The sequence below is a fragment of the Brachyhypopomus gauderio genome, chromosome 1, assembly GCF_052324685.1.
Source record: "Brachyhypopomus gauderio isolate BG-103 chromosome 1, BGAUD_0.2, whole genome shotgun sequence".
NCBI lineage: Eukaryota > Metazoa > Chordata > Actinopteri > Gymnotiformes > Hypopomidae > Brachyhypopomus > Brachyhypopomus gauderio.
The window spans coordinates 33,315,232-33,341,934 of NC_135211.1; the positions used below are offsets into that span (position 1 = coordinate 33,315,232).

Below are 26,703 nucleotides of genomic sequence, written 5' to 3' on the forward strand. Positions count from 1 at the left end.
GGTGCACTCAGGTTTCCTGGAAAAGAAAGTCATTGTTCCATCTGCTAGAACAAAAGTGCTAGCATCATTTTCACCTTCCCTCTACACTGTAGCACAAACGTGCAAGATTTCCACAACAGGAAGTGATGCTCCAGGTCATGTGACAATAACAGTTCCTCACCTCTGGGTCTTTACAGCATTGCCCCAGCCCTCTCCCCAGTATATGCTGGGCAGACATCAGTTCGATCATACATGTAGTATGGGTCTCACACAAAGAGGACCCGATTTAATTGTCTACATTCTTGGATGCCTATGGATTCACCAAGCTTCGCTCTGCAAGACTGGGTGTTGTGGATTGCAGGCACGCCTCACCCGTGGTCATACCGACAGAGCCGTGAAAGCTTTCCCTATCTCACCGTCCCAATGCACTGGAGCACAAAATGCAAGGTGGCGTGTTCCGGGTCTTTCTAGGTTCCACTTATGATTCGTTGATTTCGGTAAACTCCACTGTCCCCACAGCCATCCTAGATTTGACAATGGCTAGTGCACGATTGGAATCGCACGAACATTTGCTCTGCTGAAAACCTGTTCCACATAGTTCGAAAAAACTCAGGTGGCGCAGAAGACAGCCCTAGTCTGTGCATTCTGTGGCAATGTGTGGCTGCACACTACGGCCATGCATCATGGACAGCAACATGACATTTAAGATGAAACATGAGATAGGGCAGGGCAGAAAAGGCTCTTATATTTCTAAACTGCATGTGTTGTTAGGTGAAAGGAAATATTTGGGAAAGGACCACTCTCTATTGACGCTTGTTGATTAGCATGGTATAATTCTACACTAAAAAAAGCATTAATGATAATCAGTGATAATCAACGCACTGTTCTCCACCTGGCTGGGTTCTACAGGGTTCTACTGTTCTACCGGCTGGGTTGCAGCGGTGCAGGGAAGGAACTGGAGAAGAACATTTGTGGATGAAGGTGAAGAGGAGCCTATGTCGTTCTGAGGCTGAGGAGCAATCGAGATGTAATCAGAAGCAGTCGGGAGGACCCACAGATTGAGATGACATCGAGGACGCAGCGAGGTCTGGATGAGTAATGGGAGCCCCGTCATTTGCCCCTTGCCCCTCATACATTTGACACAATCTGCTTCTCCATCTGACATCCCTGAACTACCCAGTGCAGCATTCAGACTAACCCGCATTAATGCAGACTGCCACATGCGTTCTGGTCATCTTCATCTCGTCAAAAGGAGGAAGACCCAGCGACTACTACAAACATTCGTTCGCACTGTGCCTGTGGCATGCAAACGAACCCCTAACTCTCTACTGCAAGAGTTTTGCGAGCATGCCGCACAGCTGTGTAAACGCACGGTGCGAGGAATGTGATTGGACGCTGCTCGTTTATCACAACACCTTATTGGTTATATTCCATTTCATCCGACTCTTTTCTGCACAGTGCAGACAGGATATGCTACACAAAAATTGCATTTTGGAGGCCTTTTGAATACTGTGTCCCACTATGTCTTTGTGACACGTTGCAGAAACTGACATAATTAATAATTATTCCTGATATATAAACCTTCCTTGATGAATAAGTAATCTAAGTCAGCAAATCATGACGTTTCGGTAATTTAATTTTGCAGGGGAAAACTCAATTTCACTGCCCATATTAGGGGCAATATATCACACTTCAATAGCTATCTGCTTCACGTTCGTCAGTATGAGTAAATAAATAATAAAATCCATGAATCCTGCTTTGCTGTTAACGTTATCAATAATGTTCTCATATAATCAACAAAAAACAAACAAATAAAAGCATTCTTGGAATTTCTAAATTCCTGTTCACTTATAGCATACTAAGAAAAGTCATCTAATACTTCAATGACAGAAAAAACAAGCGTATTCCAGCCAGATTATTTCATAAATTATGTTTAGTTAAAACCACACTTTCCAATTGCACATTCCAGGAATAAATACTGCATGCGGGCATATTCTGATATCTCCACCATGTGTTTTTGCTGTGCAATTTTAATACAACTTTGAAGTCTTGGAAGTTACATATATATGGCAACCACATAGATTGGGTATAAAAATTAGGTCTCGTAAAGCCTGTCAGTCAAACTGCAGCACCTTGACAACTTCATCCAACAAAATTAGTTGTTTTTTTTTCCCTCCTTTGTTTGTACCCTTTCTTTTCACAAGCACAAAATTATTCCTAGCACAGCTGAGCAGGGAGGCCAGGTCCCAGGGTATCCAGATCAATAAACACATTTATTAGGAACCAACAAGAGAAATGATAAACAATAAGAGCCTATAACAGATGCAGGTCTGTTTTATTTTATTTTTTATGATAAGAGAATAAGACTTAAATCAAAAGAAAGGCAAAAGATAAAAGACAGATCCTGAGGATGGCTTCTGATGTCTATCACGGACAGCCACAGATTTCACGACAGGAAATAATGAGAGATATCCTGCTGACTGCATCAGGACGGCAGCAGCTCCGCAAGAAGACACACACACACACACACACACACACACACACACACACACACACACACACACACACAGAAAGGGAGCGACGAAAAGAACCGACACTTAACCAACCAAGAGGAATTGCAAATGCAGAGTGAGAAGGAAGGGCATCTGTCCTAGCAACACCGCAGGTTCGAACGCATTCAATGTCCTACACCACACAGACTACAATGAACAATGTTGTGAACACACGAACTACCCAGAGCCAGAGGAACGGTAAACACGGCAATACATCAGCGCGTTCATATTAGCGACTATATTAGCGACTCAGGCGGTCAGTCTTCGTGACCCAGTAGCCACACACAACACATTGTTTGTCTCACAGAAAGCTACTAGAAGTTGAACACGGCGTGCAGGGAATATGTAAGTCCTCACAGGGGAGATAAACCTCGTTAGGGTAGGACAGGGAAGAGACATAAAAGAAGCCCACACAAAACAGCAGAAACAATGAAAGAGAAAGACAAAGCAATGCCCTACACAAGAACGAATCAATCAATGAATCAACGCATCCATCAAACCAATCAGTGACTCCTCACAATAAACCTGCCGCTAACGACAGGGTGGGAATTACTGTTCGCCGATTCGTTCATTTCATCCCATCAAAACAAAATCATGATGTGGATGAGGTTGTGGGAAATGTAGCCCAAAATACAGCACAGAATTCCAAGTGAAACGACACAGTATGGGAAAGAAAACTCAATAATTCACTCCAAAAGCCACTCAATCCTCTCGCCGATTTCTGGTTGTCTTGTTAAAGCACAGGACAAAGGAGAAACCACGGAGAACAAAAGCCAAGGTCACCAGCCGACATCCACAACATAAGAACTGGACTTCCAGGTACAAATATGTACAAAGAAATGTTAATACAAGTAGATCATTGCTAAATCGGCCCAATCGTTTCTAGAGTGGCAGAGCTTTCTCTAATAAGAGGTCAGGATTGTAAATTCAGCAAGAAATAAACGAAGTAGCACCCAGATGAAGGAAACGGCTCCACCTGTTTCATACCCAATAGCACAAGATCAGATGATAGTGCCGTTAGCTCCTTACTAAGCTGGGAAGATGAATGGGTTACTGTACTGTCAGACAGTCTCCCTCGTTGCATGTGTTTGGAGGTAAATAATTGAGTGGCTGGAGTAACACGGACCTCAGAAACCATGAACATGTTGCCCCATCTGAATCACAGGAACATGATTCATGACTACTGCACATAAGTACTGACTTATAGTACTAACTTATAAGTACTGACTACTTATTAGTATTACTTGGTCAAGATAGAAAGTTAAGTACTACTTATAAGTACTATAATAATAGTATAATAGTAAGTACAATACATGCTATAGTATAAGTACTTCTTAGTACTGACTTAGCGCAGTGAGTCCTTGCAGAAGGAATTCGGGGAGGGACTCAACATGCTTTATCTGAACATCGGTCATGGATTCTCAGGCATGACTGATGTCGAGCCATAGGCTGTTTAATCTATGAGAGATGAGATGAGCTGATCCTGAGAGATGAGTCTTCCAAAGGCCTTAAAGACTGTCATTATAACCACGCATTGCCCCAGAAACCCAGACACTCAGTCCATCATCTTATCTGCTCATGCAGAACATTTGACAACTTAGACAACAAGATGTTGGTTAATCGCTTAGGGGCAGTTAACACCTTCTCAATCCCTTAAATGTCATCCAATGTTTTGATCTATGCAGATACATTTTGGGATCATGCCATTCTGTTCCTGAGATAGCACTCCTTATAGTCCACATGTATCAGCACCAATTTCTAAAATGAAAGGAAGAGAGAACTTTGTGCAGACCAGTACAGGTGAATTAATCTTGAAAACCCTCTTCAGGTAATTCAGTCCAAGTCTCTTATGACCTGTTCCAGAGAATCCACAGGAGCAGTTCCAAACCAGGGCTAACCACTACTTCAATGACTCCATTACATAAACTCACCACCTATTTATCTTAGAGATAAATATTGGTGTTGGCAAACTATATATTGCTGGCCAAAACACAAACTGCACTCCCTTGACCATGGTCGGTGAAACAAGTGGGCTATCAGGGAAAGAGTGTCAGTGGGAGTAAAACAAACTTAAATTCAAAAGGACTTGTAGTGGCCATTATCTGGACTCAGCTTCCAGGAAGCATTTCAGGTGTTTCATATTTCATGTCCTCAACTTTGGTAAAAGCCCTTTCAACAGTCTCTCACAACTGTTCTGTGCCTGATAACTGTAATGCAAAGTGTGTTGCTACAGCACGGAAGCAATTTTAAAACTCCTGTACATTAATTCCTGAGCTCAACAACACCAACTGGAACTTCATGGAGATGCCTACAGATAACTAGAGGTGGTCCATCACAGCTTGCAGTCTACACAACGCAGCTCTCTTATCAAGAACTTCAACAACAAGCTCCACACCAAAGCACTACGGTATTTCTAATCTAGTGGCAGCTTTAGGAAATATAAACGTGAGCACCTGCTGGAGGCCTCCAATGGAAGCAGCCTGCCCAGGAGCTGGCTTTCTGCACTCGGACTTTTGCCAAGGACTCGGGCCCTGGCGTGAGCCTTAGTCTTTGTTGATCCACCTGCACTCTGATAACACCAAGCGGTAGGTGTCGACAAGCACCCGGAGGTCACCCTGTCCCCGCTAAAAGAACCTCGCATAAAAGACGCCAGTTTCTCAGCCCTGGAAGGAGGCTTGGCAGAAAGGGGAACCAGCACCGGCTCTGAGGTGAGGTCTTTATTTAGACACTGGGAGGCGTTTTCCAGCGTCCTCGGTGCATTGCACTGGTTCTGTAAAAGCATCCCCCCCCCCAGCGTCTGTTCCACTGACACCGGCGCTCACGCTTTGTGTCAACTATTGTTCTCCTGCTGCACGGTCGCCGGAGATCCATCAGGTTATAATAGCTCCTGCCGCAGAGTAACGTCCAAATCAGATCACTGGTGTTAAATGAACACCTACAGTTTACAGCTCTTCGAGACCTGTCCCTCGCAGCTATTAACAAAGCCAACGGTACCTACAGCCTCAGATCCTTTACACACTTTCTCAGACACGTTTTGTGCATGCGACAAAAGCAAGGATGGGAAACTATGAGAGGCCTCATGCAATTTATCTTGTAGAACATCTTAGCTCTGTTTTAAGATGAATCTAGCAGGTCATGTTAATATCTCAGGGTAGGCACGATGCTGATGTTACTAAGGAGTGCTATGCACCCTCTCTAAACAACCCACTCTCAGTCTGATTGTTTCATTCTCACTTTCTATAAATTATTTCCTCCATGCTGTTGCCATGGCACCAACATCCCCAGCAGCGCATGAATTTCCTGGACCAAATCTAAAATGCATTTGAATTTTTTTTTTGTCTTCTTCCTGCTGTATACTAATCTAAAGCAGATTCACCCAAAATGACCACACAGTCAGAGTTCTTGAAACCTAAACTGGTAATTCTAGATATAGACCAAAAGCAGCCCACACAAGTCAAAGTTAATCATATCCATATTAACAAACTCAAGTTCCAATTTATTTAATTTATAATTTCTTTACATTCTTTCTTGCTATCGATTGATAGCACTTTACTTTAACTTGTACTTTACTTTAACATCCCTGTTTTTATGGCAGCCATTTCATTTAATATCAAAGCAACTTAACAAAGGCGTTGCAACGTTACTGCTTGAGTTTGTGGACTTACTGTCAACAAACGCCAACTTTCATGAAAAAGATCCATCTTTACAAAAGAAAACATTCATGTAAAACACTGTCACTACAAATTTCAAAGTGTAGCAGTAGACGGATGTAAATAATTTTGATACAGCAAGCTGGTGTCACGTCATTTGTAATACAAGGTTGCAGCCTTTTCACAAATGATTTGATGAAGAGGCCTGTCAGCTTAGCACTGGCGTTTTCTTCACCACACCCCTGGCACTAGGGTCGCTGAGAGCCGGGATCACACTATATGGCCACATAAGCAAAACCTTTGTTCCCAGGCATTGCAGCTTGTTAGATATTCTATTGTTTTAATATTGTATATTATATAATATAATGTTCGTTTCTTATCAAACTGATTAGAAGGTATGTACAGCAAAGTGGTAAGTAGTGATGAAGTGGTCTCTCTCTCTCTCTCCCTCTCTCCCCCTCTCTCTCTCTCCCTCTCTCTCCCTCTCTTTCTCTCTCTCTCTCTCTCGCTCTCTCTCTCTAACGGAGGACTGCTCCAACTGTGGCATGTGATTGTACTCCAGGTGTGACTGATTCACTCTCCTCAGCACAGTGCCCTGCTGTTACCATTACAACCTCGGATTTGTGTTGACAACGGTCCTCAACCCCATTAATATATGATCAGCAGTGGTCCAATGGACTGGAACTGACCAGATTGACCAAAACAGAATATACTTTTAAGAAGCCGCAGGGCCATGAAAGGATGGATGCTTATAATTTTCTTAGAAATGCATGGATTCACTTACCGTAACTGGTAGATTTATGTATAGCACATACTATATTGGTATTCCTTATGCTAAGTATTTAATTGTTTACAGCAATGCTAAGCCTAAGTTTGCTGTTCTGAAGTACCTTCTGTTTTGCTAACGCTTGCTAGCAGACAATTTCATTAGCAGCTTCTTGATTTGGTTAGCTAATTGTGTGGTGCTTTGCCTATCTGAGATATGGAGCACAGTATACAGGTAAAATTTTAATAAAAAAATGACAGAAGTTACATTAAATGTGTGTTTTGGGCTAACACTTTGTATTACACCACCAATACCATTAAGTACAATGCACAAGAATGCATTGATAATCTTACTTAAATTACAGATGATTTAGTCCAGAAAAATAGAGTTAGAATCAATCAATTTTGTCCATTGTCCTATATTTAATGCAACAGTCATGGCCAGTGTTGCTGCTTTTCAACCACACTGTTGTTCCATCTCTTTCATTCTATTAATACTTGCTCATTTGTCTCCTAACTTACTTGACTCTTGATGTTAAATGACTCTTAACTTCAGGTCTTGTACCACAGGATCCTTGTCAAATCATCAAAGCAGGGAGCGCTCAGACGCAGAGCGTCCTCCTGATCTTATGTTACCAGCGTGTGTATCCCAGACCCAGTCACAGCTGCTACTGACGTGATCTGAGAAAACACAAGGAGGAAGAAAACACCTCCTGATTTTGCCAAGTCAAAAGTGTCCTGAGGGCAACAATTTTGATGATGTCCCAGGGCCAACATACACACCAGCCAATCAAAAGCACTTAATGTCTATGACATCATCAAAATGAGCCCGTTTAATTTTCTGAAGAAATTCAAATGAACTAAGGTAACTGACTTCTGCCAAAGCCTCAGGTAAGCACAATTATATTAATTTCTTGCATTTACATTTACAATTTTTACATTACAAAAATGTATAAAAATATATTTAGAATATTAATTCGAACAATAAAGGAATATTATAATACATAAAATATTACGATTTACAGTGAATGGTGCATAAATGCTTAAATAAATATAGCGGTGCGTCCCTACTTCGCGGATTTTCGTTTATCGCGGGTGGTTCTGGAACGTAACACACGCGATAAACGAGGAAACACTGTACATGAAATACAGGTATTTCAATGCAGTGCTGATGTTAAGCCAAATTTGTAGTTAGCTTATCTAGCTAGCTGTCCTAGCTAACTAGCAAGAACGACCAGCTCCACAGTGCATAGGAATGTAGGGATATATATACATTCATTTCCATATATCTGTATTACTTATATAGACAGTACTAAGATAAGCAGACAGGTTTTGAAAAGCATCTTCTTGAGTCCATCATAATGTGTGTCGTCCTGAGTCCATCATAATGTTGTCCTGAGTCCATCATGTGTGTCGTCCTGAGTCCATCATAATGTGTGTCGCCCTGAGTCCATCATAATGTGTGTCGTCCTGAGTCCATCATAATGTGTGTCGTCCTGAGTCCATCATAATGTTGTCCTGAGTCCATCATTATGTTGTCCTGAGTCCATCATAATGTGTGTCGTCCTGAGTCCATCATAATGTGTGTCGTCCTGAGTCCATCATAATGTGTGTCGTCTTGAGTCCATCATTATGTTGTCCTGAATCCATCATTATCTGTGTTGTCCTGAGTCCATCATTATGTCGTCCTGAGTCCATCATAATGTGTGTTGTCCTGAGTCCATCATTATGTGTGTTGTCCTGAGTCCATCATTATCTGTGTTGTCCTGAGTCCATCATTATGTCGTCCTGAGTCCATCATTATCTGTGTTGTCCTGAGTCCATCATAATGTGTGTTGTCCTGAGTCCATCATAATGTGTGTTGTCCTGAGTCCATCATAATGTGTGTTGTCCTGAGTCCATCATTATGTGTGTTGTCCTGAGTCCATCATAATGTGTGTTGTCCTGAGTCCATCATAATGTGTGTCGTCCTGAGTCCATCATAATGTGTGTCGTCCTGAGTCCATCATAATGTGTGTCGTCCTGAGTCCATCATAATGTGTGTTGTCCTGAATCCATCATCACCTGTGTTGTCCTGAGTCCATCATTATGTGTGTTGTCCTGAGTCCATCATAATGTGTGTTGTCCTGAGTCCATCATAATGTGTGTCGTCCTGAGTCCATCATAGTGTGTATCGTCCTGAGTCCATCATAATGTGTGTCGTCCTGAATCCATCATCACTTGTGTTGACCTTGTGTTTATTGTTCTGCCAACAACAATAATAATGTTATAACATAAAATAAGTTACATTTTAATCATGATGTTGGTTATACTTCTTATTATATCGTATTTCCTTTTCAGCAACTACATTTACTGGTCAGGAACAACCAAATGGCTGCTGAAAAGTAAGTTTATATTTAAATTGTAAGTTTTTTGAAGCACTATATTTGAATTAAAACAATATTTACATTGTGTACATTAGTTTGATTGAGTATAGTTTATTTGCATCAGTGTCATTGTTTTTCTCTTACTGTTCACTACAGATGGAGACACAAGCCAACCAGTCTTGTTGTATACAGTGACTCCCTAGCTACACTCGATGACAATCAGTGGATCGATGATGTCATTCTAGAACTAGAATTCAGGTTAGAATGAAAGATTTTTGGGTAAATTTTTCAAATAAAATTTTACATATTTTACAAGCTTGTTTAATGCAATTTGAGTCAAATTTACAAAATAACCAAATTAGAAGTAATAGGTTCCATATAGGTGAGATCTGTAAATGCTTTGTCCCAATAGTAACCACTCTTACTGCACTACATTAACTACAACAGTCTGACCTGACATTTTATTGAGCTTAATTATCTTTCATTAATATTTTTAGGAATATCTATTCATCTCTACGTCCCCCATTACAGAGAAAGACTTACTTCTTTCCTGTTTTATTTGGTAACAAACTGGAGCGTAGGTAAGACGTTTGTTACTTCATGACATCATGAGCAGCCATGCTTCATGATGGTTGCTCTTAGAGGATAGGTGCACTTGCAAAGTTCCACTGCTTCTTGCCCCAACAGACCTGATCCAGCTCAACAACTGATTAGCAAGTTCATGGGCTGGATAGGTGTTAGGCCAGGGATAAAATGTGTAGGGCACAGATTCCCCAGACTAGAAAAATATCATAGCCTTATATGTTTGTGTTTGCTTGTGTTTAAAACTTGAATCCATGGCGTTGTGCTGTGCATTTTATACATCTGAGTTTATATATATATATATATATATATATATATATATATATATATATATATATATATATATATATATATATATATATATATATATTAGTGCTGTCAATTCCAGGTGCCGCGATTAAAAGTCCTCACCAGGAGTTTGCTCAGGCTCCCTGGATTGTGTTGATTCCACTAATTTTACCTGGATTGCTAATTAGAAAATCTAGCAAGCTTGAGCAAAATCCTGGTGAGGACTTTTAATATATAATATTAATATATATATATATATCATTCTAATACTCATTTTAAGTTGTAAACAATATTTTTTAACTTCTCACTTGTTTTCAGTAGCCAAGGTGATTACAATGAAGCCATATCCTGGGTGAAAGCTGGAAGAATTTTCAGTCGGGAGTATCTTTTCATGTGTCAACATGTGAATGGGTAAGTATATGTTCACATGGCAGTGTTTATTCTGGAAAACAACTACACATAAACTACAAGTGGAGTGGATTTTAGTCAATGAGGCTATATCAAAATATTTAGTGGAAATAGACACTAACCCTAGTTTAGTAGAAATAGACACTAACCCTAGTTTTTACTTTAATCATGGTGTAGAGTGTTTGCTTGAGGTGTGGTTGCTCCTGTCTGAATAATATTTTCTCCTCCTCTGTTTTGACTTTGAATTTTAACAGAAACCACTGGAGGCTGCTGATTATTTGCTTTCCAGGACTGGACCCTCTTGAAACAAAAAAACAAGGCAAGGCAAGGTGATGTGTTTCAGGTTTTCTTAATCAATTTTAATGTGGTTGCTATACTGAACACCTACTCGATAGATAGCAACATTTTAGATGTACCGTTAATTATGGTGCCACTTTTGTCTTATCAGACCCTGTATCCTTATCCTGGATTCTTTACAGAGATCTGGTGGCAATGAAACCATTTGCAATATCAGAGGGTAACTTTTTCCACATTTTCTATCCATCATTTATTTTTTGTAATTCTTTTTGGAATCCTTTTGTAATATTTATAGTACTGTGCATTGTTGTTTTAACAATGGTATGAATTCAATATATTTAAATATTTACAATTTATTAAAATACAACCAGAAAATTCATGTAATTTGTAAGCAGTATTAAAAACAATATATAGTGTAACCTCCTCTTACACTGTAGTAATAGTAGCAACCTGGCATTCTTTAAAATCTGGTATAATAAACCAAATAATTACTTCAGAAAATTACTTCAGTCTCTACAAAACAAAATTTTAATGCTTATACTTATACTTAGTGACAAGGGAGGTCACACTAAGTGCTGATAGCTTGATAGCTTTAACGTTTTTTTGTGGGGATATTTTCTGTATTTTCTGTTTCTATCTTTAAAAAATAAATGAATGGTATAATTTATTATCATTTTTGCATAGTACAGTATATATTTATAAAATTTATAAAAACAATTTATTTTCTTTAACAGGTTTTTAAGTGCAGCCTGGGAACAGACACACAAAACTCCAAGAAGTTTTGCATCCCTTCCTGCTATTTCTGTTACTGTTCCCCAGCAAAGTGGATCAACAGAATGTGGTATTTTTGTCATCTTGTTTGCAAGGCGGTTCCTGGAGGTATCTTGAGAAATGTAATTTTGATTTATAAAAGTCAAATTTATAAATCTAATATATAAACTGACCTTTTCATATTATGATTGTCACTCTCACCTAGGATCTCCCAATAGATGTGTCAAAAGACATAATTGATAAAAGCCACTGGTTCACAATGGAGGATGCAAAGACAGCAAGGAAAGAGCTCAAAGAGAATATTCTCAGTTCTTGTGAAGTCTGTGCAGGTAGCATCTCCATTCTTCATCACTATGCACCAACTGTCATTTAGTGTACCATTGAAATTAAACGTTCCTTTTCATCTTCATAATTGCTTATTTTTTAAAACATTTTGAATCTCATGCTTTCACAGTTGAAAACAATGAGAGGCAAAAAGATCATGACAAAACAGAAGAGGTCAGAAACAATGAGGAAGACAAGATAGCCATGAAAAGAAAAAACAGAAGCAGTAATCAAATTAAAAGGGAAAGTGAATGGAAAGTATGTCCAAAAGAAAAGAAAAATGACAACAGAGAGGGCAAACAGAAGAAATCAGAGGACAAAACAGGTGAAAAAGGGACAATTAGAAATTTAGGTCAAGAGAATGAGATAATCGAGTGCAAAGAATGTGAAAAACAAGAGAAGACGCATGGTGTGGGTTGTGGTGAAAAGGAAAATGTTGTGGATCTACTTGAAGCTTTAGTAAAGGAAGATGAAAGCCTTGAGGGGTATGGAAAGGAGGAAGAATCGACAGGACAAGGAGAATGGAGTCAGAAAAAGCAAGGAATAGAAAGCAAAGGAAAAGTGTACAATGTCCTTGGAAGGTTAACAGTAACAGGAAAACATTACTGTGTTGATGAGGAAGAAATTAAGAGACGCGTGAAAGGAGAAAATATGTCAGCAAACGTATTGAGAAGCCTGATCAGGGTTACTGTTTCTTCATATTTTGAGTACAAATATACAAATATTTTCATTGACAAAAGAAAGTACGAGTTTTTATATTTAATTATATTTTTTAACAGGTTGGGAAACGGGACATTCCCAGAGAGGTATTAGCCCAACCAAAGAAGGCAAAGACCCAGGTGAGCATGTTTAGTGCTCTCACAGAGGGAGAAGCCCAGGACCTTGCTCTGGGTTATGGATCCAGCCTGACCAAGTACTTCCCCAAGGCCCAACTCATTCAGGGCATACCACCCGATGATGCAGCGGTCACAATGTAAGCTGAAGTACACTACAAGGGTCATTATTCATGTATTGGGTTAAGGATTCAACAATAAAGGTGGAGTAATTCTTTGTAGAATTATTGTTATATTTTAAAAAACTGCAGTCCACATGAGTTACTTGCACAAGAATGGTGGAGACAATTACACTGGTACCTAAAAATCAAATTTCACTGTTAAACAAACAAAGAAAAGAGAAAGACAATAATGACATTTCACAGGTTTTTAATGAATGTGTTATCATATTTTACACTGAGCTACATTATACATTTAGCTTTAAAAAATCAACACCATATTAAGCATACACATAAACACATTTTATTCCCATGAGAGAATGAGATAATCGAGTGCAAAGAATGTGAAAAACAAGAGAAGACGCATGGTGTGGGTTGTGGTGAAAAGGAAAATGTTGTGGATCTACTTGAAGCTTTAGTAAAGGAAGATGAAAGCCTTGAGGGGTATGGAAAGGAGGAAGAATCGACAGGACAAGGAGAATGGAGTCAGAAAAAGCAAGGAATAGAAAGCAAAGGAAAAGTGTACAATGTCCTTGGAAGGTTAACAGTAACAGGAAAACATTACTGTGTTGATGAGGAAGAAATTAAGAGACGCGTGAAAGGAGAAAATATGTCAGCAAACGTATTGAGAAGCCTGATCAGGGTTACTGTTTCTTCATATTTTGAGTACAAATATACAAATATTTTCATTGACAAAAGAAAGTACGAGTTTTTATATTTAATTATATTTTTTAACAGGTTGGGAAACGGGACATTCCCAGAGAGGTATTAGCCCAACCAAAGAAGGCAAAGACCCAGGTGAGCATGTTTAGTGCTCTCACAGAGGGAGAAGCCCAGGACCTTGCTCTGGGTTATGGATCCAGCCTGACCAAGTACTTCCCCAAGGCCCAACTCATTCAGGGCATACCACCCGATGATGCAGCGGTCACAATGTAAGCTGAAGTACACTACAAGGGTCATTATTCATGTATTGGGTTAAGGATTCAACAATAAAGGTGGAGTAATTCTTTGTAGAATTATTGTTATATTTTAAAAAACTGCAGTCCACATGAGTTACTTGCACAAGAATGGTGGAGACAATTACACTGGTACCTAAAAATCAAATTTCACTGTTAAACAAACAAAGAAAAGAGAAAGACAATAATGACATTTCACAGGTTTTTAATGAATGTGTTATCATATTTTACACTGAGCTACATTATACATTTAGCTTTAAAAAATCAACACCATATTAAGCATACACATAAACACATTTTATTCCCAGCAGACTATTAAGAAGTGCAAAGTTCACTATGTTTTATTTTTCTTTCTCTATAGGAAAACCATAAAGAAGATAAGACAAAACCTGCATGAGTTGGGCCCAGATTCTGACTTTTCTTTAAAAACACACAATTTTGGCCCAGTTGCAACAGATCTTTGCCTATCTTTTGTAGAGGATCAACTAAAATAGTAAAAAAAAACCTCCAAATCTAAAATACTACAAATTTCATTGTACTCTTTACAATATGTGAATTAGTTTTGTATTCTTTTTAGTCTCTTACATTTTCTAATTAGTTTTTGCCTTTTTTTCATTGGAAAGCTTTTTAAATTTTCTGCCTTATCACATTGACTGGCTTTTCTCTTTTTTGTTCTGTTTTGAAATATTGGAAATATTTTCCTTGTTTTGTCATCACTGCAGCTCTTAATAAAGCTTGATGCATTTTGATTGTTTGCTCTATGCACTTCGACTCCAAGCTCATGTATCTTATTTGATATATGCACTGGGACCTTTTTCCATTTGCAAACAACTTCCAGTATATATTTAAGCTCTCTTACTGAGGAACTGTGCCTTTGGTTGACATCAACAGTTGCTGAAAGACATGGACTCTGTGATTGTGGAATGGCCACAGATTCCAAAGCTGTTCCAAAAAGTTCATGCGCAACAAGTAGACAAGCACATTTGTTATAATGTGAAAAAGAACAACAGGTACATGTGTTAGTAGTAATGCATGGTTTAAATGGGCCTTTTCTGCACAGACCTTCAATGATCAGTTGTTTGTTGTCTTGGCAAAGAATAGTATACTTGCAATTTTTAAGCAAGTTATTAGCATGGACTTGTAATTGTGTGCTTATATTTGGAAAGATTTCCTCATCATCCTTTTGTAAAAGATTTATCAAAAGCAAATGCTTACATGTTCGACCTCTACAACCAATGACACAACTACAATAATGTTCTGCAGGGCAAACATTATAAACCACTTCTAAAGAGGTTTCTGATGGCACATGATATATAAATGTATCTGTCTGTATCAAATTAATTTTACCCATCCAACCATTTTCTCGCATTCTGTTGGCACATTTAAAAGTGCTTTCTTGAACTGCCTCCAGAGGGTTTAAGACCCTTCCGACTGCCTGCAGATCCTGAATTATGTTGAAGTATGTGTTTGTCTTTCCCAGAAGCAATTCAATGAGGTAATCCAGTCTTCGGTTTCTTACACCACAAAGAAACTGGTACTTGAGGCGGTGAAAAAAGCTTTGAAAAAAAAAAAGTTAAAACTTGTAACATTTACAAAATACAAACATATAATAAGTAAATATTTTCACACCTACTGAAATTTTAAACATGTTTATTCTAGATATTAGACTACCATTGTCCCCATTAAGGGAAACTACCTAGAAATATTTCTAATAACTTATGTGGATAAATTAAGAAAGTTTTTCTATGACAGATGAGTATTATATGTCCATATACTATGGATTAGTACAAACAATTTTTTTATCATAATGAATAAGTTACTGCCCTATAAGTTAATAAGCAGAAATGTACCGTTCTATAAGATTGTTGGTATCGGAGTCACCATGGTTATAACATCGACCAAAGTCAGCCCACATATGACCAATTTTCTCCCAGTTGTTTTGAAAGTATATGCATACTTCTTTAAACTTGGCAAACTGGCAAAGGAACATCTCTGAGGTTTCATTAAATTCTTCTTTCTGTCATACAAGAATTATATATGCAGCATTTTAATATTAATGTCCTGTCATTTATCTATATTTGTTACAGATTTATATGTATCCACACAGAAACAGTAAAGTAATACAACATACTGTAGAGCATGATTTCAGTTTTGTGAAAAACTGCATGATGCCCTGTCTTGTTTCTGCGTTATCAGCTCCACTAACACCAGATTCTCCTCTTGATAGCCAGCGCATCACTGCCTGTATTTTAAGAAAAGAAACATGTTTTTTCCATTACAAAACGTACAAAAAAAAACATTGTGGATATATTTTATGGTAATTTGCATACATTTATGCTTTAAAATTCCATTACTAAGGCAGATAGAAAATTGCAAGTATTTATGCAATGTTGTATACAAATATACTTTCCTAAAAAATTTTCACTGACAACAATATTAAAATGTACTTGCTTGTGTAACATGGTACCAGCAGAGCAAAATGTCTGACTCATGAAATACTTTCCGAAGAGCATTAATTTGTCTTTGGTCTTTGTCCACCATGAAGCATCTTTACAAGAAAAAAAATACAACAGATATAAATACAGAAAATATAACTAATATAACTATTTTAAAACAACAATTTGTTGGAATAATTATTTAAAATCAGAGACATTTATATTTCTACATGCATGTATTATTACCTTGGCGCTACTGTGAATACAGGCCTCAGTTTTTCTAATGCCAGCTCAAGTGTGGCTTGCTTTTCATTTCCTAAGATGAGATATGCAACAGGTATGCCGTGACCATGGCTGTCTCTAATGGCAAGTGTTAATAAAGGGAAGTCATACTGATTTACACAATAGGTGGCATCCATGAACACAATGTCTTTCCCATATTTCTCAAGATTGTTCCACATAGATGGTGTTTGAATAACAATGATGAGATCTGTGGAATCAGTGTAGGCTTGATAGAAAATCACATGCTCCTTGAGTGGGCCTTCAAGAAGTTTTGATGTGCTTTGGGAATCATCTTTGTGTAAACGGCATCTACGCATCATGCATGTTCGAATGTTTTCAATGTCCTTTGGTGTAACAAAATAGGCACGGCTGTTCAAGTCATGATATCCTTTCTCCTTAGCCCATTCATGAGCTTTGACAAGAATGGTATCTGGTTTCACACCCAATTGTAAAAAGTTTTCAATTTCTTTAACTAGCTCAGGACATATACTTTGCACGTGTCCCTCTGATTGGTCATCTGGGCTGTGGCCTGAATGCACATTGAATGTTCTTTGTACTATTGCAATATAATTGACCCATTCTGTTTTTATTTTAAATGAAACATAGGCCTTACATCCTTTTGCCTTATGGCTTCGAGGTCTAGGTTTTCCAGAGCGGCTGCAGTGGTATAAATAGTATCCGTTCCTTTGGTCAGTAACACTCGAAGAGCAAGTACATCTAAAAGTTCCCAAAGTGGACCCCATTGTCTTTATTATATTCATTATGAATTCTTCAGGATTATTTTCTTTTGTTAAGATGTGGACTTCTAGATTTGCTTCTTTGTTGTGTGATTTTCTTTTCTCTTCCTGAAAGACCATTTTTCTAATGCAGTCTTCCATCTTCAATCTGAATATGACAATAAAAACAAATAAAACAGTTTTTAAGTATACTCATCTTCAGGACAACAACACAATAATGGACTCAGGACGACAAACACAATGATGGACTCAGGGCGACACACACAATGATGGAATCAGGGCGACACACATAATGATGGACTCAGGACGACAAACATAATGATGGACTCAGGACGACACACACTATGATGGACTCAGGACAACACACATAATGATGGACTCAGGACGACACACATTATGATGGACTCAGGGCGACACACACAATGATGGACTCAGGGCGACACACACAATGATGGAATCAGGGCGACACACATAATGATGGACTCAGGACGACAAACATAATGATGGACTCAGGACGACACAATGATGGACTCAGGACGACATTATGATGGACTCAGGACGACATAATGATGGACTCAGGACGACATTATGATGGACTCAGGACGACATTATGATGGACTCAGGACAACATAATGATGGACTCAGGACGACAAACATAATGATGGACTCAGGACGACACACATTATGATGGACTCAGGACGACACACATTATGATGGACTCAGGGCGACACACTCGATGATGGACTCAAGACAACATAATGATGGACTCAGGACGACACACATTATGATGGACTCAGGGCGACACACTCGATGATGGACTCAAGACAACATAATGATGGACTCAGGACGACACACATTATGATGGACTCAGGGCGACACACATGATGGACTCAGGACGACACACATTATGATGGACTCAGGACGACACACATGATGGACTCAGGACAACATTATGATGGACTCAGGACGACACACATTATGATGGACTCAAGAAGATGCTTTTCAAAACCTGTCTGCTTATCTTAGTACTGTCTATATAAGTAATACAGATATATGGAAATGAATGTATATATATCCCTACATTCCTATGCACTGTGGAGCTGGTCGTTCTTGCTAGTTAGCTAGGACAGCTAGCTAGATAAGCTAACTACAAATTTGGCTTAACATCAGCACTGCATTGAAATACCTGTATTTCATGTACAGTGTTTCCTCGTTTATCGCGTGTGTTACGTTCCAGAACCACCCGCGATAAACGAAAATCCGCGAAGTAGGGACGCACCGCTATATTTATTTAAGCATTTATGCACCATTCACTGTAAATCGTAATATTTTATGTATTATAATATTCCTTTATTGTTCGAATTAATATTCTAAATATATTTTTATACATTTTTGTAATGTAAAAATTGTAAATGTAAATGCAAGAAATTAATATAATTGTGCTTACCTGAGGCTTTGGCAGAAGTCAGTTACCTTAGTTCATTTGAATTTCTTCAGAAAATTAAACGGGCTCATTTTGATGATGTCATAGACATTAAGTGCTTTTGATTGGCTGGTGTGTATGTTGGCCCTGGGACATCATCAAAATTGTTGCCCTCAGGACACTTTTGACTTGGCAAAATCAGGAGGTGCGAGGAAGAAACAAAATCACAGCAGTACAATGGGGTCGTTAAAACCATTCTGATGCCTTCTTCAATTCCAAGGATGCATTTATTTAGTTATTTATTTGTTGCTCCGTTCATAGCGTGTGTGTACCCAAATTCATTTTCCAGGGACTGAATGCTTTTTTAAAAAACTTTTTCTGCCCCACAGTAATTAAGCTGAAGCACCTTTGAAAGCCTGCATCCATAGAGTATTTCATATGTTGACCCTACATGGGATTAAAAATGATCCAATGCATGCTGACATATTGATGAATATCCTGTCTGTATTTCAGAAAATGTAAGGTTTAACCTTAGAGTTGGGCCTGTGATTTACTACACAGCCCTATACGCGTCTGACAGAGCTGAAGCTTGTGCAAAAAATAGCAACGGAGAGATAATGTTGTATTGAACACGCTGAAACGTGCGATGGCTTTTCAGAGGGACGCGGCGCGCGAAGCGGCAGGCAGAAATGCGCGTGCAAGACTTTGGCTGCAGTTCGCTCTCAGCCGGGCCACGCGACTGAGGTCACATCCACCTGCTTTCAGCCACACCTACAAATCATGCGTGGGGGGTTGAGAAACGACAGGCTGAGGAACATTTGATTTCACTTCCTGAAGGAACGTTTATGAAATGGAAAGTCATAACCGATAAATGAGGCTTCATTTCTACATTTCTGCTCAGCGCTATAGACAATTATGAATTTGGTGGCATCATTAAACAGACTTGTCTAAAATATAGAGGTGATGGATTGAGAAAACACACATTTGTAATTAATCCAAACATTATTTGTATATTATTTCAAAAAAGCAACATGAGATTGTGTCGAATACAGATCAAATTCAGACAATGCTCCATTCTCATGCTCTCTTTCTGATGTTCTTGTCGAGCCTTCTCCTAAACTGAAGAACAAAACCCCTTCTGGTTCTGAACTGACAAAACTAACTTTAAAGCTCCAGACAGGAACTATGAACCTTGTAGAGACAATACATTTCTTGTGCTGGTAATGGGTGAATGCATCCAATCACCATAATCTTGTCCAAGTACAGTTGGAAGGCTAAACGATATTACGGTTTTCACAGAAATGTCTATGGACAAAAATGGCTTTCGGCTTTTTCATTCTTCTTAACAAGAATTTCTATAATTAAACACAGGACATTAGCACCACGTAGCTTCAGCTGTTTGTTAAAGCCAAATTATATTAATATCTTTCAATTTTCGACTTAGGGAAATACAAAAGAACCATGTTGCTCTTAATTAAACCTACAGCGTCAGCAGCTAACCACTGTGGCCAGCAATCTGCTCTTTGTTTACATAGAAGGGAAAGTAGCCAGTCAATTGAACCAATTAATCAATTAACTACACATTATTAGAAAATTACAATAGCAAATTTATATATGGGTATTAGATTTTGAACACTCCATGCACTTTTTCCCCTCTGTAGGTTATAAAATTTCCATTCTTTCCCATCTTTCCCATTTCCCATAATACAGCATTCCTTACCACACCATGTTGTGGTAAATTGCCATGCAGTTTGTTGTCTTTTGAACCAATGACGGTTTTGCAATATACAGAATGTGCCACTCTGAGATAAGTTTAATTTATATCTTAATTATTTTGAAAATACCACAACATCGTGTCTGTTGTTCATTTAACTTTATGGAAAAAAAATTTCTATAAACATCTGTAAACACAGTCAACTTCTGATGGGACTATCCACCTAACCCTTAATCAACATGTCTCTCACTTTTTCATCCATCAAGCCCCAATTACTGTTGAATTTTCCATTTATATCCTATAAATGTAAGCTTACATTTATAGAATATAAATGGAAAATTCAACAGTTATTGGGGCTTGCCCTTTACAATCAGACCAGAGCCGGAGTGGCTAATCGGGAGATTCGGGAGGATTCCCGATGGGCCGGCTCATGTTTGGGCCGATTGGGAGGGAAAAATAATTTTGGGCCGGATTTGGGCACGAAACTCCCGGGCTGAAAAAATGGCCCACTCCGGCCCTGAATCAGACTATCACTATTGGTATGAATCACTCTCTTTAAACGCTTCACAGCTTACAATTCTTCATGTCCACTTCATCTCGCAATTCTGGTGAAGGAACATAAAGACGATAATGAGAAGCTGACCGACTCAGCCTGTGCTTATTCTAAGCTCACATATTCTCTCAAGATGTTCTGTGTATCTCTCATGACGTTCCACGTACATCCTATGTTCATGATCTCATGATGCTAAACATACGTGCTCACTCAACTTATCCGTCCTGCCACGAGTGCTGTTAGTACACAACGAACAAACATCTGATCTTTTCTCCGAGAAGCTTGACAGGACCTCTTGTTGATTGACGGGACCCAGATGAGCTTGCTGCGTTTGAGGAGAGGTGCCTCCAGTCTTTTGAAGGTGCTCCAGCGTGAGATAGCGTGGGCAATGACACTTTCCTCTTCTTCTAAAAACCCGATTTACAGATATACATGTTTTAAGGGTAGTCATATGTGAGAGAAGCAGAGGGGAGGTATGACATGCGTTGTTTCTTTTTTTAAGAAAACACACGGACAAGATTTATGTCGAAGCATGTTTGTTATGACATTACTGAAGACTGACAAGGATATTTATTTCTGTACCTGCTCTTGTTTTCCCTATAATCAAATGCAAAGAACCAACAAAAACAGACAGAGAGTTAGTACAGTGCACTTTCAACAAAAGGTGCAGGGAACGTCTCAAACCCGGTTATGCAAACGCTAATTTGGCACTTTGTCTAGTTCCTCCCGTTTTCTAAAAATATTATGAACTCAAGTGCACAGGAATCCTTGGTTAAGGAGAGGGAGTTGATGAGAGGGAGCTTAACAAGGCTGCGACTGATATAAGAGCGCAGTATTAACCCATAACTCTGCTAAATGTTCCTGCATAATTGAGGAAAATTAACAGAATTTACGTTATGCTCCCATTAAATAAAATAACCCCCCCCCCTCCCGCCCCCACCGGTTAGTGTCATAAATAATATCCCCGTCAAGTTCAGAATCGTAATAGGTATGGAAAGTGTTTGAACCTGCAGGAGCATTTACATCCAATTAGCCCACAATCCATTTAATGGTGGTGTGGTAATTACCAAGCCAACAGCAACATTTACATTTACTCCTTTAGCTGATGACTATGACTTTCATTCACTAAAGGGACATGCCTCCCTACATGATTAGGTCGGCTGCCCCACCCAAGCGTACAGGTGCCGTATCTACATGATTAGGTCGGTGCCCCACCCAAGCGTACAGGTGCAGTACCCAGCACCAGAGAATAATCCCTTGATCTTCTATGACCAAAATCTCAGACCGCCCTAGGCTGCTACATGCAAAAGTTTGTTAAATGGATCTACAATAATCCCATGCTAATATCACATCATGCTATGAATGTGTTTTTGGGTGTGGCGTTGTAGTCATCAGTCAATAATATTGTTACTTATCTTTTTTATAACTGGATTATCTTAAATGAAAAACGATGACTGTTTCAAACTACTGTTACTCTAATGTCAAATTCAAGGACACAAAATATACCATACAAAGTTCATCTCTGGACCAAATGGAAAGCTCCTGTGTGGGACATACGTAGCAGTGCGGGACAGTCAAGTCAGAAATGAAGCACCTTCTTATGAGTTTGATCTTCCAATATTACCTTCATTAAACAGCTTGGTTCTGGTCCAGGGGCTTCTGTCATTCACTAAACCAGGCGTACTCAACTAAATTTGTCCGCGGTCCAATTTTGGCAGATACCTGTGACCTGAGGTCCGGTGCGGCGGGGGTGGCGAACGTAAGTTGTTGAGCGGGGTGGCGAACGTAACACTCGTGACGGAGTGTTTTTTCAATAGCCCTGAAATATATGCTACGGTTTTGTTTTGGTCCGTATCCAGTTAATCAGGAATGAGATTGGGTCCGGACAGGACTGCGTTCGGGTCCGGATCCGGACCGCGGTCCGCCAGTTGAGTACCCCTGCACTAAACCTTTCATCAGATCTGGTTCAGAATTTGCTTGGGGCTTTTATTAAGGGTGTTTTGTATACTTCATGAAAACGAAGGCTGTGTTAAGACTGGAAAGTTTCCAGGTGCGTAAATACAGTGCAACACCCCACGGCTGCGAGACGAAAGTGAGACCTTTGACGTCACGCTTTCTTCAGGAAGCATCAAAAAGGAATAACCGGCAGTCTGTTATACACAGGATCACGGCTGTCAAGGGCACGGGAGTCAGTAGGGGGTGTGTGTGTGTGTGTGTGTGTGTGTGTGTGTGCACAGCGATGTGCATGCCATGGAGTGGAGCACCGGGCCCGTGCGGGTGGTTCTGGCGTAGCGTCTCTGGGGCAAAGGCACTTGAAGACCTTTTCAGCAGAGCTTCAGATCTTAAAATATCTCAGAGAAAATATTGTGCTGTAAACACGGGCGGTGCACCATCATTGAAATGCAGCTGCATCTTTCTGGCTTACGCAACAGCCAGCTCTCCTGAAAAAGGAGGAATTAGGTAAATATTCAGCCAGCGCGCAAAAAGCAGCAACTTAAGAATATTTGCCCATAAAAACATCTCTCGTGCCGTCAGGCTCACACCACACTCGCAGGAGGAATTTGCATGTTTGCCCATTTTATGTGCCAAAGCTTTCCATTTTTCCCAGGCAAATGACTATATACTTCAGGCTGACTGGGTTTTGTTTTTAGTGCCACGGTGCCTTGCTTCGTGTCGGCGTGTTTCTGGGAAAAGGTGTTCTGGAGTGAGCAGGGTGGAGTTTGGGATGATCGAACCGTCTGGGGCATTTGCTAGTTTCTGGATGTGACACTGATATGCAGGGCTTGGAAAAAAATGAGACAGGACTTCAACTACCATCTCTGCAAAAACCTCCAGGTCTGACTGCTCATTTTGGACCTGTTAGTATCTAACTGCACGCATTTCTTATGGATCAAAAAACATGTGGCTTTAATCACAAAGTCCTCCACGTTAAAGAAACTGTGTCTCCTTCAAGAAAGCATATTGTTACAACCAAATACTGTACAATGGAAAATGGGCTCTGAATAACTCTGTACGTGTTATAGTTCCCAGCTGTCTCCCTGTCTCTGAAACACCGGAACGTCACAAACCCAAAGCGCCTGAAAGCATATTTTATCTTAAATGCTACAAACACTGCTGCAAGCCGTCATCTGAATACTCTCAGCTTAAGGGCTGTTATGCCTAGCAATTCTTCATACCTGCCTTTCATTTAGCAAAGCAAAATCTAAACTGTGAAACTCTGACAGTATAAATGACCGGGCGCTTGCATGCCCGGAATCTTAGCTCCTTGTTTCTGTTGAGGCCCAAATACATTACAGCGTTTACCTCTGACAAAAGTTCTCGAGTTCAAAAACGGCAATCAACTACGAAGCCCCACATGAGCCGAAGGCGAGGAAGAGGAAGAGGAAGACGCCCCAACCAAATCACAACATTCCAGAACGTCTGTGGCATACAGGTCAATAAAAGAAAGATAGTGGGTCGCACACTGGTGAATGGGTTGTGGGATTGGCTTGTGTGGTCTAAAATATTCTACTTTAAACACTTTTGATTTACTCTTATTTGGAATAACGTGACTTAGATGTGCAGGAGGCTAGATGTTGCCATGGTAATGACAACTATGTGCAGGAGGCTAGATGTTGCCATGGTAATGGCAACTTTTGATTGAAAGGTGACAGGCTAGGTCTGCATTAGCTATACAATGCTGAAGCTCAAACATGACCCAAAGTATGTAGAATATAGACTTGCATATGGTGGCCATAAACAAAAGTGACTGAAAGCAAGAACCCAAGAAATGTAGGGAGCTGCATGTGATGAAACATGAAGACTTTTTAAAGTGGGGTCTGGAGAGCACAGAGAAGAAGGTCTGATGTTTTCAGAACCTGGATATCAAGGCTAAAGATGCTATAACATGTTTATGGACTTAAACATCGCTTTCTTCCTCTCAGAGAACTAGCCTTACGTGGAGTTGTTTGACAATTAAATATGGATCACAAGACTTGTGCATCTTGTTGAAGCATTCGAACACTGCAGCACATTGAACGTCTTCATACAAGAGAGAGGTCATGTGATCAGACACTCATTAAGAAACCACGCGATGTGAGTCTCACCAGGATTGATGCAGCCTGTTCTGAAGGCCTTGCCTGCAAAAAACACATTCATGCATTTATGATGTTAATTTTATTCACAATAATAAAAACCATACAAAACAGATTCTCACAGCAATGTGCTCTTAATGCAGGGATGAAAATATGTGTATATTTTATGTAAAAAAGAACATATTACATAGTATACGTTTGTTTACTATCAGTGTTTATTATTACTTGTTTACTAAGCTGGCGAACATTAGTGTCGTGCCGATAAAGTTGATACCCAACCGACATCTCAAGCAACGGCAAAGAGCAGAGGCCTCAAACCCAAACCCTTTCCAGTCTGCGGAGGAGGGCCGTCCCAGAGAAGGACACGTCAGACAGAGGAAATGTTCTGTTTTTTTTTCTCCCTTTTTCTTTCACTCCTTTTTAAGCCATGAATAACATTTCATGCTTCACGTCAAGGGGGAATGAAAAGAGCTGGCGTAAAGACTCCCAAAAGGAAGTGATGAGAGAGTCCACGGACTTTATTCCACCATATTGTACCAGTGCTCCACGCCGCAAATGCACTGTTGCCACACAGCTTCTCCCCTCGCCTGTGGATTTGATGAGGCTTTTTTTGACACGTTATTAAAGCATAATCCACAAGTAATTCTCAGAGCTCCCACTTTAAGTCCGTGTTTTACATAATACCTCTTGCCTGTGTTCTTACGCTTGAAACCCAAAGCCCGTTTTCTGAGAAGGCAGGAAATCAAAGCTTTGTGTGTGTGTGTGTGTGTGTGTGTGTGTGTTGTGTGGGGTTTGTTGTATGCATGGGTGCACTTAGAGCAGAGTTTAGAGCAGAGAGCCTTCCAGCAGTAATGTGACAGACAGGATGAACATTGATGGACAGATCCTGGCTGTTTGTGTGTGTGTGTGTGTCCTGCATGTTATAAAGAGAGAACATATCTCCATGCTTACCTATCATACATACCAATATAACATCCGTTATGATTCAGCTAGTTCAGTTGAGCAGTTTGGCAAACCGTTGCATTCAATTAATATGATGGTGGATATGCTTTGTATGAATAACGCTTTTATTTTTAGTGCATTCACAAGACTGAAAAAAAGAAAAACATTTTGTACAAATGCACAATGATTTATTACTTCTCTAACCAATGTTTTTAACATTAGCCTTACAACACATTTTATGATCGTTATACAAGTCCTATAACACTCAGTAATGTGTTCATAACATAATGAATTATACCACAGAACACATAAATGTATACAAATCACTTGTTTCAACTTGTAGGTCTGTGGTTTTATGTTAAACAGTTGTAACATGATCATGAAAGCAAGTATAAAGTTTCACAAGGGCCTTTACGGATGGCCAGTTAGGACTGCTTCGTTTAATAATACAGCATCCACTGTATTATGTATGGCACCTCATAAACCAGTTCATCTCTCACCACACACACTGAAATAGAGGAGTCATAAATGCTGACTCATTATAGCAACCCGGCTCTACAGGAGAGGAAGCTAACAGCGGCAACAAAACATCCCCAAACGCTCCAGTCTGCCATT

General features: G+C 39.5%; 2 protein-coding genes across 8 annotated transcripts; one reads left to right on the forward strand and one right to left on the reverse strand.

Annotated features, from left to right (window-relative positions):
- Positions 1 to 7,638: 7,638 nt before the first annotated feature.
- LOC143518203 (uncharacterized) lies at positions 7,639 to 14,907 on the forward strand. 7 transcript variants are annotated; one of them, XR_013132097.1, is made up of 13 exons: positions 7,643 to 9,330; positions 9,469 to 9,570; positions 9,810 to 9,893; positions 10,283 to 10,399; positions 10,501 to 10,593; positions 10,845 to 10,919; positions 11,039 to 11,107; positions 11,622 to 11,766; positions 11,864 to 11,987; positions 12,113 to 12,666; positions 12,762 to 12,955; positions 13,712 to 13,905; positions 14,291 to 14,902. XR_013132097.1 is itself a non-coding variant. In XM_077010681.1 (11 exons), exons 1-11 carry the CDS (start codon positions 9,317 to 9,319, stop codon positions 13,743 to 13,745), a joined length of 1,488 nt encoding a protein of 495 aa, XP_076866796.1. In that variant the 5' UTR covers positions 7,642 to 9,316; the 3' UTR covers positions 13,746 to 14,241. The 7 variants fall into 7 exon arrangements, 1 of the variants encoding a protein (XP_076866796.1); XR_013132102.1 differs by lacking the exon at positions 10,283 to 10,399 and having other exon boundaries at positions 7,639 to 9,330; positions 12,113 to 12,307; positions 14,291 to 14,907; XR_013132091.1 differs by lacking the exon at positions 10,283 to 10,399 and having other exon boundaries at positions 7,642 to 9,330; positions 12,762 to 13,616; positions 14,291 to 14,907.
- Positions 14,486 to 17,313, reverse strand: LOC143525351 (uncharacterized). Its single transcript, XM_077019605.1, has 5 exons — positions 16,611 to 17,313; positions 16,377 to 16,477; positions 16,061 to 16,167; positions 15,780 to 15,946; positions 14,486 to 15,485 (listed from the first exon to the last, which is right to left on the reverse strand). The coding sequence occupies exons 1-5, from the start codon at positions 16,964 to 16,966 to the stop codon at positions 14,486 to 14,488; spliced, it is 1,731 nt and encodes a 576-aa protein (XP_076875720.1). The 5' UTR covers positions 16,967 to 17,313.
- Positions 17,314 to 26,703: the final 9,390 nt, after the last annotated feature.